This window comes from Aulonocara stuartgranti, assembly GCF_965226115.1.
Source record: "Aulonocara stuartgranti genome assembly, chromosome: 11".
In the NCBI taxonomy this organism is placed as follows: Eukaryota; Metazoa; Chordata; class Actinopteri; order Cichliformes; family Cichlidae; genus Aulonocara; species Aulonocara stuartgranti.
The window spans coordinates 4,460,462-4,474,739 of record NC_138947.1 but is presented as its reverse complement, the minus strand read 5'-3'; the positions used below and the strand labels follow the sequence as shown (position 1 = coordinate 4,474,739).

The window sequence follows — 14,278 nt, the reverse complement described above, 5'->3', positions numbered from 1 at the left end:
TTCAGACACAGTAACACAGGAGTTGCATGACCGATGTTCGAGTGCAAAAATCTTCAGATTTTTTTAGTTTGTCAAATATGAGAAACATAAATGAGGAACTGTGCAAGGTTTTGAGCCTAATTTCAAGCAGCCTATAAACAGCAAGGATCCAAAGCATTTAGCTAAGGGCTGCAACCTATTTCTGTATTTTCATTAATGATAACTGCTGATAATTTCGTAGATTAAGCTCTGCGTTCTTCTCGGAGATGTCTAAAGTCCACTGTGACAGACATCTTCTAGCTTGTTTTGTCCAAAAGCAAAACAATATCCGAAAAACATTTCAGTGCAAACATAAAATGGAGACAAGCAGCATTTTTTTTAACTGAAAAGCCTGATGTGCGCAACTGAGTTGAGCAAAAATACTGTTCAGTATTCAGCAGGAACTATTCGAATGTTCTCAAAGATTGCACCCAGGACTCACCCTCCTCTCTTTTCTAGCAGCTGTGAATTTCATTGTCACATTTCTCCAGTTCTTGCTTACAGTATCATCTCCTCTTACTGTGCTGCAAGTTTTTAAAAACCAGCATCTGGTAGTTTGTCAAGTGTTCCTCTGTTTTACATGTTTTTAAACTCCCCGTTTCATTAATGCCACCTTCTGGCAGTATTTAGTATCATTATCTAGTACCTGCCATCAATAAAAACAAGAGAAAATGCATCTAAAAAACCATTTGATTTTAATTATAACAGACTCTTTGAATATTTAAAATCCATCCCCAGTGAACAGTAAATCAAAATACTTACAGAAAACGAATGACCATCTATGAACTGACTGATTCAGCATTCATTTGGTCCATTCACTTTTTCTGTATTCTTCCACTGGACAGTTAGACCCAGGGCAAACTTAAACTTCAAATGTGAAGGTCAGTTGTATAATCCAAACAGAGGGCAAAAGCACACTCAGGAGAGTGCTAACACCTTTGCAGAGCCAGGTGTCTGCCAAGGTGTGTTTCCACATGATTTATTCATTTGGGAAGCTTGTGGATGTCTATTATCCTCGGCTGACTTGAGAAGACTGAACGGACAAAAAAGTCAAGAGCGATGTGAAGTCGTGGTTGTTTGCCAAGGCCCTCGTGGCTGATCCATCGTCTTTCACAGCTCCTGGTTTGCTCTGAGTGTTTTCTGTCAGGGGTGCTGGTGAACATCTGCAGCTTTGTTCATTTGTATTCCTTTTTTTTTTTTACGTTTGTTTATCCAGGGAGGGCTTGCCTTTTTTTTCAGCATGGATTGGATTTCATGCAGGCATAAATATGCATCTGAGCTCCCAAACAGGCTCTAAAAGCTGCAACGATGCACATATTTGCACATAATTTTTGTATTCTTCCCACTAATAAGCCAAACTTAACAGATCTTTCAGTCCATTCAGATTTTTCAGCATAAGTACCCCATAGGATTACTCTGTGTAGTCGCAGAAGGTACTCTGTCTTGCAGAAAAATAACGTTGTTTTTTTTTTGTTTGTTTGTTTGTTTTTCTTAAAGCTGTTTAATATATTTGAGGTTTCAAACTGTGGAAGTCTTCATCATTAGCGTATCTTTAGCCTAAATAATGTAATGAGATAGCTTTTTTGTCTGCCAAAGAATTATAAACACAAATCTATTCAACATCAAAAACAGGAAACGGAAAAGAAGTCTTTGCACTACCGAAGCCACACCCTGTAAACTTTTTTATTAGTAATATTCATGATGTAGCACAAGGGATGTCTCTTTGTTTCACACTAGAATATCGCAGTTCTTAAATAGCATGACATTTTATCTCAAACATTATACCTCCCAATGATTTAATCTAATATCTTTGGAGACATGCTGCCTTTTTCTGTAGAACCATCATTAAGTTCTCTGTTAAGATGCAATAGACGCTGACATGACCCCACATTACTTGTGCCAACATCTACCCTAAATGTTTTCAGAATTGTCTGTACATATATGCATGTAGATGCTCCTCTGGGATGGGTGCTGGTCTGACTGTGGATTCTGATCCAGCCCTGCATAAAATACATGGATTTTCTTTCAGTTTAAGTTTTAATGAAAGAAATGCTTCTAGAAAAGGACAAACACTTCTGTTGAAAGGTTGTTTTACAGTTTTTACCTATTACTGCATTTACTTAAGTACTTATTTATTACATATATATCAGGAGTGAGAAGCAAACTGTGCAATAACTGGTAAGTTTGTAGCTGATTTTGTAGTTGCAGTAGCATTAAGTGTTGTAAACCCTTGTCCAGACTCACCTATTTTTGTGTTTAAGCATGGACATCAGCACTGAGGAGAAGCAGTTACATGGCTCATCTGTAGCTTTAAGTTCAAATCAAAACTTGGCAGGACTGGACAGCAACATTTACAAAAATTATGAGAGCAGTCCTTTCAGTTTTTACTGTTTACACTATTTTTTTTTATAGTAGAACATCACAAAAAGCAGCTGCAGAGTAGTAGAACATTTTTTAACATAATATTACTGGACTGTTGTGATTACAGTCAACACAAGATAAGTGTTGTGTTATGAAAATTTGCATTTTTAAACTTAAACAAGAATAAATGCAGTTGTAGCATATGTAACAAGCCAAAAATCCACAGAATATCTGTGCAAACTTCACTGAGTTATGACTATATTTAATTGGCAAGTGCATAGAGTTACACACATTAGAAGACCCAGTAAAAATATGGCAGTTGCAATATGCTGATGCATCTTTAAATAGCAGTAATCAATGAAGCATCTAGTGTATGTCTATATAATGTCTGTAAAGAAGCACTTCTCTTTAGAATACTTGCCTTCCTGCTCTTAAGAATTAGAAAAATAAACCAATAAATACATATTAAATGTTGTTTCATAGAAATGGGAGGCTTACCTGGAAGAAAGAAGAGAGCCGTTGCTTAGGCTTAAGTTTTATTGCTAATAAGTAATTATGAGTCAAACAACCCAGTTTGACTATTAACCTTCAGTTTGTATTTTGCCAGTGTTTGTCTAACCTTATTGATCAACAATCATTTTGTTTCAGTTTAATAAAAGACAAAAGCAGCAAATTCAGTGAAATGGGTCTTGAGCTTAATTAGTATTTGAAATTGAAAAGTGGCTTCAGTTCAGTTGCTTTTCTTTGCAAAGTGGTTGTTGTCAGGTTTGTTCTCTTTTAGATCACTACAGCAAAGCTCAGCTCACCTTCCCAATGTCAGTATCCTTGTTCCTAGTCTTTAATCCCTGAGTTTTTTTTTTCCAGGTGTGTAGTTCATCAGTTGTGATGCACTGACTATTTGCAAGGTGTCTGCATGCATGTGTGTGTGTGTGTGTTTCGTCTTTTATGTCTGTCCACTGAGACCTTGCATAGACCTCCTTTTTACCTCCATCACTCCTCCTCTCATCTCAATCCCTTCATCCATCCCGACCCTTGCGCTTCCTCCTTTCCCTTTCTCTTTCATTCCTCTAATCCATACTCTCACTTTCTTCCTCTCCAAAGGATCCACTGTTTACATAATCAACATGATTTCCACTGAGAGGTCTTCTCCCTCAATCCCTGAGGCCTCAGCCCTTTCTCTCTCAGTCTTTCCTTCTCTCACATCCTCTCCTGACCTCCCCCACTCTTTCTCTCGTCTCTTCTATGGTACCCTCAATCTGACTCATTCCTTTGGGTCTATTTTTATCTCTCCCTCACTCTCTATGTTTCTCTCCCCCTCAGTCCCGTACATGCAATCACTGCTCTGTTGTGGAACGTTATGATTGAACATAGACAAAAACAGTTTGAGCCCAAACAGGGGAGAAGCCAAGAACCGGACACAGAGCGCAGGATATACAGCTTCTTTTCTATCTTTCCTTTTTCCTAATCTACCGTCCCCCTTTCTTCTCTGAAGGGCTTCATCACACCTGACCATCTGTCCTGGCTATCTGGTTAGACTCACTGTGCCATCGTGTGTTTGTTTCAGTGGCTGTGTGGCTGTTTCCTGAGTTGGTCTATGATTTTACCTGCTTCTCTACATGTGTGTGTGGGTGGGAGTAGGTGATGATGAATGGGCTTTAGCACAGACCTCCTTTGCTTGTTAGTGTGGGCTGTGAGCACAGGTGTGTCAGGATTAATGATTTATTAAGAATTGTTTAATTGGTTATTTAAAATGTTTCGGATAAATGCCATAAATGCAGCTGTAAAGAAAACCGTGTTAATACTGTGTGTGCTGCATTTTACCACAGCTTCTTAAATCAGATATAGACATTTAAACTTGGTCGTGTGTAGTTGCAAAAGTCTTGAGTCACCCCTTATATCTTGCTGAAATACGCAAGCTTTTAAATTATTACCTTTTTGGTGCAAAAATACAGTTTTATTCCTGTCAAACTGTGTTGGCATCTTTTAGAGGCTCAACTAAAGAAATGGTAAATGGCCTGTATTTGTATGGCTTTACACTACATTCAGTCATTCACACACTGGTGATGGCAGCTACATTGTAGCCACAGCTGCCCTGGGGCGCACTGACAGAGGCGAGGCTGTCGGACACTGGTGCCACCGGGCCCTCTGACCACCACCATTAGGCAACAGGTGAAGTGTCTTGCCCAAGGACACGATGACAGAGACTGTCCGAGCTGGGGCTCGAACCGGCAACCTTCCGATTACAAGACAAACTGCCAACTCTTGGGAACCGATTATGTCCTTTTGAGACAGGCTGATAGTAACAAAGTGCCTAAATAAATAATTTAAAATTGTTGTTTTTTTGCTAGGTTAGCTGTTATGTGTAGGTGCCACAGTAGATCAGTGTTGAGAGGCGTATCAAAAAATATCCTATTCTTATAATTATGCTGTGTAAGAAAATGTTAAAGTGGCCACTTGTATATGTAAACCATAGCATGATGATATATATTTGATATATATTTGTAAATGATCTGCTGATAAGCAGTTGGGTGGGGCTGGTGCCTGTCCCAGCTATTAGTGGGGCAGAGGTGGGGTACATACCTGTCACAGGGCTAGCACACAAATGGGCTCGCTCAGAAGGTAGAGCAGGTCCCCTACTAATCCCTGTCTGCTCCAGTCTCTGATGCATCCATCAGAATATGAATGTTAGACAGGAAGCACTTACATAGAATAAGTAATGTATGAATGGGAGAATGAGGCAAGTTGTACAAAAATGCTTTGGGTACTCAGTTATCTAACCAGCCTATCAGTAACCTGGCAAACATATATATGGGAGGAGGTTTAGAGAGAACCCACCCAGGTACAGGGAGACAATGCAAACTCCACACAGGAGGACCCCAGCTAGCCAGGACCACAGAAAAGGAGACCTTTCTGTGTGGAGTTTTCATGTTTGCATGGCTTCTTTTGGGGTACCCTGATTTCCTTCCACATACCAAGGACGTGTTAGGTTAATTTGTGATTCTAAATTGGCCACAGATGAGCGTGAATGATTGTCTGTCTCTGTGTCATAGCCCTGCAACAGGCTGATGACCTGTACATGGTGTGCGCCATCTCTCGTCCAATCACAGCTGGGATAAGCCCCAGTCCCCCTGTGACCCTGATAAATGATTAAGAGAATGGATGAATGTGTTGATAAGCTGCTTATTACCAAAATTATCAGTATGTTGTGCAGCACTCGTTTGGCTGTTTTTCAGTATGCAAGATAAAGATGAAAATGTGAAGCAACACATTTGGAGAATTAGCATACAAGAAGAAATCACCTGTAGTTTCTTGAATACTGAAGTCTAAGCGACCTTTAATAAAAGAGCCTCCTCACTCTCCTCACTCTCACGACTCTCGCTCTCCCAGGACCCGTTTGATGCAGAGCTTCAAAGAGTCCCACTCCCATGAGTCCCTGCTTTCTCCCAGCAGTGCCGCTGAGGCCCTGGACCTCACTCTGGACGAGGACGCTATCATCAAACCTGTGCACTCGAGCATCCTGGGACAGGAGTACTGCTTTGAGGTGAGAACTGAGCTGCTCAGCGGAGAGCCCACGGCACACTCGCACACAACCACAGAGTGTACAGAGCAGTAAATGACACTAAAACTGTTGTTTCCACCCTGACAAGTGAAAGTGATGTGCAATGCAAATAGGATTGCTTTTTTTCTTTTCTTTTTAAATGTGAAAATGAAAATAAGGACATTTAAATGAGCCTAAGTCCTCTCAGCTTTTCCATCACCTGTTCATTAGTGGAACATGACAGAGGTTGAGAGTGAATACAAGTCATTATTTTGGCGCTTTAGTTGCAGTCTCCATAGTGACTAATGGCTGTGGTTGTTGAATTTACCATTGGCTAACCTCAGGTGACTACGGCATCGGGAACCAAGTGCTTTGCGTGTCGCTCAGCTGCAGAGAGAGACAAATGGATCGAGAACCTGCAGAGAGCTGTCAAGCCCAACAAGGTGAGGGGAGAGAAAGGGATGCGGTAGAGGAAGAAAAAAGGATGATCCCTCTGTCTGTGTGTCTCTCTCTCTCCTCCCCGTCTCCCGTTGTTGTGTGTTTTCAATAAGAGCGCACCGCTTCATTTCTCTGTGTGAACTCCATCCTCGTGTCTGTGTGTGTCTGTGTTGAACAATTTAGTGGCTTCTACAAGCAAAATATTAAAGCTGCACAAGGTAATGTCGATGGTGGGAGGACCCAAAATGCTGTTTTGAAAAACCACAAATCAGGTAATGTGATAAGTAAATTGAACACAGCGGGTTGATGTTTACCTGCACAGCATGTCTGTGATACTTTGATAGGGAAGTAAAAGATTTAACACTCGTGAGTCTAGGTCTTTTATTGTTGCTCTCTACAGACAATGGGCCTCATGCAAGAACCACAAGACAATTTGTGGCAGTAAAAATCTATGGGTAGTTTTTCTCAAGTGGTCCAGACTTGTTGTCAGAGCAAACCCCACTTGTTGGACCTGAAATCGGATTGTCTAATCATAAAATTATCATAAGTAAGACAGGCAACTTTCCCAAATTAATATTTGATTAAGACTATATCATTATTGCATCTATGGAGAACGTTGTCTGCCTTTATTTTCCTTTGGAAAATATAAGCAGTGCAGGCAGACTTGCTAGTAAAAGTCAATTTTCGGGGCACTGGTCATGCTTAGTTGCTACAATGGATGGGGCCTCATATTTTACTGTGGATGCTGCACTTTATCTATCTCCTCCTGATCTCAAAACATGCATTAACCACTACAGGACTGATTATGCTAATAATCATTTATTTTGTGAACCTGAAAAATTCAATTTAACTTTTATTTATATAGCGTCAAATCACAACAACAAGGCACTCTATATTGTAAGGTAAAACCCCCCAACAATCAAATGACCCCCTATGAGCAAGCACTTGGCAACAGTGGGAATGAAAAACGTCCCTTTAAAAGGAAGAAACGTCCAGCAGAACTAGGCTCAGGGAGGAGCAGCCGTCTGTAAAGGAGGAAGACAGGACAACAGACACATTTATGAGGTTAAATCAAGCAATTTAATTAAATGCATGATGTTGTTTTAACATGAGGTTCGTTTTCCATGTGCTTGTATCTGACACCAGTTTTTGCAGATGATATACTTGTATTTTTTAAGCACTACAAGATGGTGTATTTTCATATGGAAAGTCGTTTCCAGTGTCGCTTTAAGGTACTATAATGTTATTTGCGTCTTCACATCTTAAAAAAGACTTATCGCCCTTCATGCTCGCTCCATATATAATTAATATCCTAATTTTAATCCAAATTCCATCGTAAAGTAAAACTCTCCCTAAATTTTTCCCCTCAGTGTTGTTAAAAGTGAGCAGACATGTGAGATACGCAGCTTAGATGGCAACCAGAGACTAAAGGGTTATTAAGCGAGACTGAGATGAAACATCACCAGAGTTGAACGCCTCGTCCAGATGCTGCGGCCGCAGGGGTCCTGGATGAGTCACGGAGCTCCAAGGACTCCAAACAGGCGCTTTCTCCAAAATCTCTCCTCCTACTCCCCCAAAACAACACGCACTCTTCTTCTCAGACCAGATGCACCATAAGCGATAAGACTAACTGCAGAGAGAAGGATTATCATTATTCTTTGTAATTTTCTAGAGTCTTTTAATTCCTTTTTTTGCCCGTGATTGCTCGGTTTTCAGGAAAAAAGTATTTATTACACCTTAATTTAACATTCCACTAGTCTTTTGGTAATACAATTGAAATATACTGGCAAAAGGGAATGTGTAACATAATATCAAGGTGGAGGACTTGAGCGCATGCTGGCTCTGCTGCACTGTATGTGCACTAGCAAACTGAGCCACCAGATGCCCAGCACATTCAAACTCAGAGGTCTGGAATTAATTATGCCTTGTGTTTGGCGCTGGTTATCAAAGAGCATACAAATGGAGACGTTAGAGCTGTTGATCTTGATGATGCTCACGTATTTGGCCGTCTAAATTAGGACTTAAATAGTCTGAAGCAAACAGGGGGGCCATCAACAGTGGCATTTGAGCCCAATTGAAATGACTCCCAGTTACTGAAACATCATTCTGTAATCAACAGAGCACTCTCTCCTCCCATGGGGGATGTCAAATATAGCTGGGCTTTGTGATCATGATTAGGGAATGTAGCAGTCCATAGGAGCATTTTTAGTCCATTGTGTTTGCAGCACATGTGTATTGTGTCATTTGTGTTTTTTCTATGTCTAAGGGGATTACTTTGTTTTATCCATAAAAAGAATCATTCTTCATTATTTTCTGTTCTCTTTCTCTTGTGTGTTTCTCATGCTGTTTTCTGTCTCTGTATCCAAGATGAGAGTTGAGAGCAATTTATCAAGTACAACCCACTATCATAGTAGCCAAACCGCCATGTCACCAGACATTTATTTCCTGTCATTTACTCTTTTCTCCTGCAGGCTGACCTGCTGTCGCCTTTTATTTGCACACACTCTCTCTGCTTCCACGTCTTTTTTTCTTTGCCGTTTGTCATGTTTCCTCCTGCATTGTATCATCTTGTCTTTGTAAAGCTTTTAAATGTTTTATCAGACATGCTTGGCCTTGCTTGACCTGACTTTCTCTCCACACAGGACAACAGCCGGAGGGTGGACAATGTGCTCAAACTGTGGATCATAGAGGCCCGCGAGCTTCCAGCAAAGAAACGATACTACTGCGAACTATGTTTGGACGACATGCTGTATGCACGCACCACCAGCAAGCCCCGCACCGACACCGTTTTCTGGGGCGAGCACTTTGAATTCAACAACCTGCCAGCTGTCCGCAACCTACGCCTTCATCTATACAAGGAGACAGACAAGAAGAGACGCAAGGTGACACAGAGAACTGTAGGGTAGCATAAAGGTCTGAAAATGAGTCATTTATATTAACTTAAAGTTGTTGAAACGAATACAATTGAAATATCCTAAAGTTGAATTTTATCGACTTATTTTTTTATTTTCTTATTATCACATCTACATCAACAACATTAATTATACTAGCTTTATTTATATAACATCATTAATAACAAAGCAAAGCAAAATCAGGATAAACTAAATGCAATAGTTATAACAGCAACAAGACAAAACAGGAAACAGAAATGCAAATGCAAAATGTCAATATAGATACTAATAAAAGAATAAAAGTCCTGAAAAGATACCAAATAAGACAAGTGAGGCAAAAAAAACAACAACAAACAAACAAAACAAAGGATAAATAATACTAAAAATATAAATAAAATAGATCGCATAAAGTGAAATCTGCAAGCCAGTGTTGTAGGACACAATTTAAAGGATTTCCCTGATTGTCTGAGCCGTACTTACTCAGCCAGGTTGTTCTAAAGTCAAAGAATCCCGACAGTCGCCTTTAGATTTCAGCCTCGACTTTGGAACAGCTTGAAGGACCTACCTGAGGATCTAAGGCTATGAACTAGTTCAAATTGGGCCAACTGTTTTGCTGCATAGCTTGCGGCCGCAGATGTGCTTTAATTGTGATCAGTAAATTCTTAAAATCAGTTGCAAAATGCACAAGAAGCCAGTGGAGAGAAGCCAGGACCGTGTAACCAGTAGGGAACTTTCTGAGCTAGTTTCAGGGCAGAGTGACTTTTCATGTATGCCCCAAAAGAGGGAGATGAAGTAGTCCAGCCATGAGAAAATAAATGCATGAATTGTGTGAGAGCATTGGTTTTATTTTTGAGATGCAGACAGATCTGAACAGCTGCTCTCGATGTTTGCGTCAAAGCTGAATCAAATGGTATTTCCAAATGTCTGTTAGTGGGCTTTACAATGGAAGGTTTGTAGGACTGAGATGTCATGTTATTTATGGAGCAGTCAGTGCTACAGAGGTGAAACTGAAAAAGCAACTATGCTTTTAGGGTCAAGAGGTCTCCAGCAAGGTATATCTGTGTATCTGCTGCACAGTACTAAGAGCTGGTAGAAGCATATGATAGAAAATATAGCAGGACCTAAAACTGAACCTTGGGGTATACCACAGGTAAAGAGGTAATCACCTGTGGTGACAGGGTAGATTCTTACTAAAAGTGAAAACACTTCAATTTAAAAGATAAAGCAAATGCATGAGTAATACTGTGAGGTGTAACATTAGCACTTAAGAAGTAAGTGACTTAATACTGAGTCACAAAACCAGTCATTCTCATTTTCAGCTCAGTACAAGAGTAACGCTGCCACAGTAAAGCTCTAGCTTCAAACAGCACTCCGGGGATCCAGCGTTAGTCCTGCTGCTCATAATTAATTCATTGCTGAAGCTTAAAATGAACTTTTTTTTGACATTTCCGACTTTCAGATTAGTTTTCTAAAATATTTCTATGCAGAACTGAAAGAAACAATGTTTCTTTACCACAGCTAATGTTTGTTTTTGCTTTTCACGTCTAAGGAAAAGAGCACATACTTAGGACTCGTAAGCATCCCCATCTCAAGCATCACTGGACGTCAGTTTGTGGAGCAGTGGTACCCGGTCATCCAGCCCAGCGTTCTCACCAAGGGAGCTGGTGTCGGAGGAGGGAAGATCATCAATGCATCTCTACGCCTCAAATCCCGCTTTCAGACCATGAACATCCTGCCCATGGAGCTGTATAAGGAGTTTGCAGAGTATGTCACTAATAACTACCGCACCCTGTGTGCTGTGCTGGAGCCTGTGCTGAGTGTCAAGAGCAAAGAGGAAGTGGCCTGTGCTCTGGTGCATATACTTCAGAGCACAGGGAAAGCTAAGGTATGAGATCACTGAGTCCTCTACTTGACAAACACTATTTTAGGAGGAAAATAGTAACTCGGTTCCCCTTTTCTCCAGGATTTTCTATCGGACATGGCAATGTGTGAGGTAGACAGATTCATCGACCGAGAACACCTTATCTTCAGAGAGAACACTCTGGCCACCAAAGCCATAGAAGAGTACCTCAAACTGATTGGACATAAGTACCTCAAGGATGCTATAGGTGAGTCGGAGCGTTTGCAGTGTTTGACTTAGTCGCTCCTGTGTTCAAACCAATTTAAAATTCAGCAGATCAACTTTTGAAAGTTGGGAAATAGCCAAACTTTTAATTAAAGGGGGGGAAAAATCCTACTTAAGAGACCCAACTTTCTCTCAGCATGCCTTAGTGTTTTTGCATGCAGAAGATAGTTTGGTTGGGTGTGGGGAATTTTATTATTTTCAACTTTTTCGTGGTACTCAAACTTGTGTCTTTTTTGCACTGTGCATATTATGTGATTATCCGAGCTCAGCACAAGTCTGTTGGCGGTGAGATCAAGAAGCAGCTCTCCTCAAAAGGCGAGAAATACGACTTCCTGAGAGGAAGCAACGAGCTCGATATGTTGTTATCGTTAGCCTGGTTTCATTAATGAATGTTTGCTTGAGTTCATATGAAATCGAGAACTTATTTAACATAATTGTATTCAGCCATCATTATTCTGGATTGTAGGATGAACATGAAGACTTCAGTGTCTTATGGACAACTTGAGCTTCATGGCAGTGGCCATTTGGTTTTTAACAGGCTAAAAGTGATCATATTTAGATAAGAGGGTGGAATAAAGTGATCAGTGTACACCAGCTGGCTTCATTATCAGGATGTACTTTGAAATAATAATAAGTAACATACAAATAAAATACTATCATTTCATTCAATAATGCTACAGACACCTTAAATGGGCAATTAATACAATAAATAACACAGTCCATCTAATATTTCATAACTTTAAGCCCTAATTAAACTTAAACTTTATCAAATTTAAAAAGGTGGGTAAAAAAACAGCATAAAATAAAAGTTAAATAAAGGTAAGCTAACTCCAAGTAAACAATGATATATAGGATAACATAAACAGTGTCACGGTCTGCGGTGGGCGGACCGTATGTGGGAGTGTGAGGTTCCAGGTGCAGACACAGACGAGGAGACAGTACCGAACTTGAAACGAAAAGCGAGCCTTTATTTGGGCTGATTAACGTGGCAAACAACAGAAAACACTGAGGCAAAACTAAACTAGAAACTGAACTGGGAAAACTAAGAACTGACACTTAACTCAGACAGCAGGGAAGGCTAAGACAGGGTGACAATGATGCACATGACGGAGACAACTATGAACAGGACTCTGTGCTGGAACAACAAAGAACTATGAAACATATTCACGTAAGCAACATGGACATGGCCAGCACAGAGTCCTGAAACCTGGTGTACCATGGGGGAAGTAGAACAGACGACGCGGCGACGAACAAAGGAAGACTGAGGACTTAAATACACACATGAGGTGATCAGGGGAAGTGGAGACACATGAGAACACAGCTGACTAGAAGGAAACATAATGACAATACAGGGGAGAGTAACAGTAACTACAACGAACAAAGAACCCCATACTCTTTCAAAATAAAACAGGAAACACAGAGACATGGAGATAGAACATGAACTTAACCTAACAAGAGACATGAAACATGACAGGTAGACACACGGACCAGGGAGAGATGACAAAAGGGACTAAGAAACCAAGGACTAAACTGCAAACTAGAAAACAACTAGATGTGTTAAACTACACATGTGGATACAAAAAATGCATTAGAACTTAAACCCTGGGCCTCATGGCCCAGTACCGTGACAAACAGTTTCTCAGTTGTTTCTCAGTAAAGTTTTCTCTTAATTTTCTAACACTGAGTGCATTTAATGCTTTGGTGTTCATAAAGGTAGTGCATAGGAGTGTAAAGGGACAGACAGTTTCTCCAGAGATTTCCAGTAAGTGCTAAGTGCTCGTAATAATAATACACAATAATACAGTGCAGTGAATTCTGCTCAGCAGTCCATTTCTGAGAATTGTTTTCTATATGCTATATTGGTATGAAAATACTTTGAGCTAAAAGTAACTACTGTTGTAATTTGCTGTTGGCCAATAAGACAGCTCCTCACCTACGACTACTTAAACAGCATAGTGTGGCAGTGTGGCAATGCTCGGTTTGTTGTCTCATAATTGATTTCTTTCATATTAATCTTGTTGTGGATGTTGTTTTCTTTATTAATAACACTGAAACTTGTTGCTAATGAAATGTCTCTTGCAGGGGAGTTCATAAGGGCCTTGTATGAGTCAGAAGAAAATTGTGAAGTTGACCCCATGAGAATACCACCCTCTGTATTACCAGACCACCAAGCCAATCTTCGAATGTGCTGTGAATTGGCACTCTGCAAGATTGTTAATTCCCATTGGTGAGTAGTTAATAATGCAAAAAAAGCAACTCCTTTACTAGACTGTGTTTATTTCTCTTCGCTATAATAAAGATAGATGAGGCTTTTAAACAGCTTCTCGGTGGAATATCTAAATGTACCTAGTTTGTCCTGAAACCTTTTATGTTGCTTTATAGTGTGTTCCCTCGAGAGCTGAAGGAAGTCTTTGCCTCCTGGCGAGTGCGCTGTGCTGAGAGGGGTCGAGAAGACATCGCTGACCGCCTCATCAGCGGTTCTCTTTTCCTGCGCTTCCTGTGTCCTGCTATCATGTCGCCATCGCTTTTCAACCTCACCCAGGAGTATCCAGATGAGCAGACATCACGCACACTCACCCTCATCGCTAAAGTAGTGCAAAACCTGGCTAACTTCTCCAAGTCAGTTTTATTTCATTTCATTCATATATTTAACTTTATGAAAATAATTCTGTTTTTTTAATCCATGTATTTAGGGAAGGAAAAAAGCTGACCATCAATGACAAAAACAAATAAATAAATGAATTTATGCGTTTAATTGTTTGATATTTCTTCTTTACAGTGCCCAAAACTATTAAAGATTTGAGCTTTAATACAAAAACAGTTGAAATTAATGACATTTATTTGAAAAAACTATTATTAAATCAAAGATTATGAGTGTAGCTACAATTTAACTCATTCACTGCCATT

General features: G+C 40.1%; 1 protein-coding gene across 1 annotated transcript in view; it reads left to right on the top strand.

Moving 5' to 3' along the window:
• The window catches only part of syngap1b (synaptic Ras GTPase activating protein 1b), a 187,026-nt gene that overhangs the window by 146,511 nt on the left and 26,237 nt on the right, over positions 1 to 14,278 (top strand). The window contains exons 6-12 of the mRNA XM_082552018.1: positions 5,767 to 5,920; positions 6,262 to 6,360; positions 8,998 to 9,237; positions 10,796 to 11,131; positions 11,210 to 11,354; positions 13,454 to 13,598; positions 13,754 to 13,990. Of these exons, the coding sequence (XP_082408144.1) occupies positions 5,767 to 5,920; positions 6,262 to 6,360; positions 8,998 to 9,237; positions 10,796 to 11,131; positions 11,210 to 11,354; positions 13,454 to 13,598; positions 13,754 to 13,990 (1,356 nt within the window). The remainder of the gene's footprint in view (positions 1 to 5,766; positions 5,921 to 6,261; positions 6,361 to 8,997; positions 9,238 to 10,795; positions 11,132 to 11,209; positions 11,355 to 13,453; positions 13,599 to 13,753; positions 13,991 to 14,278) is intronic.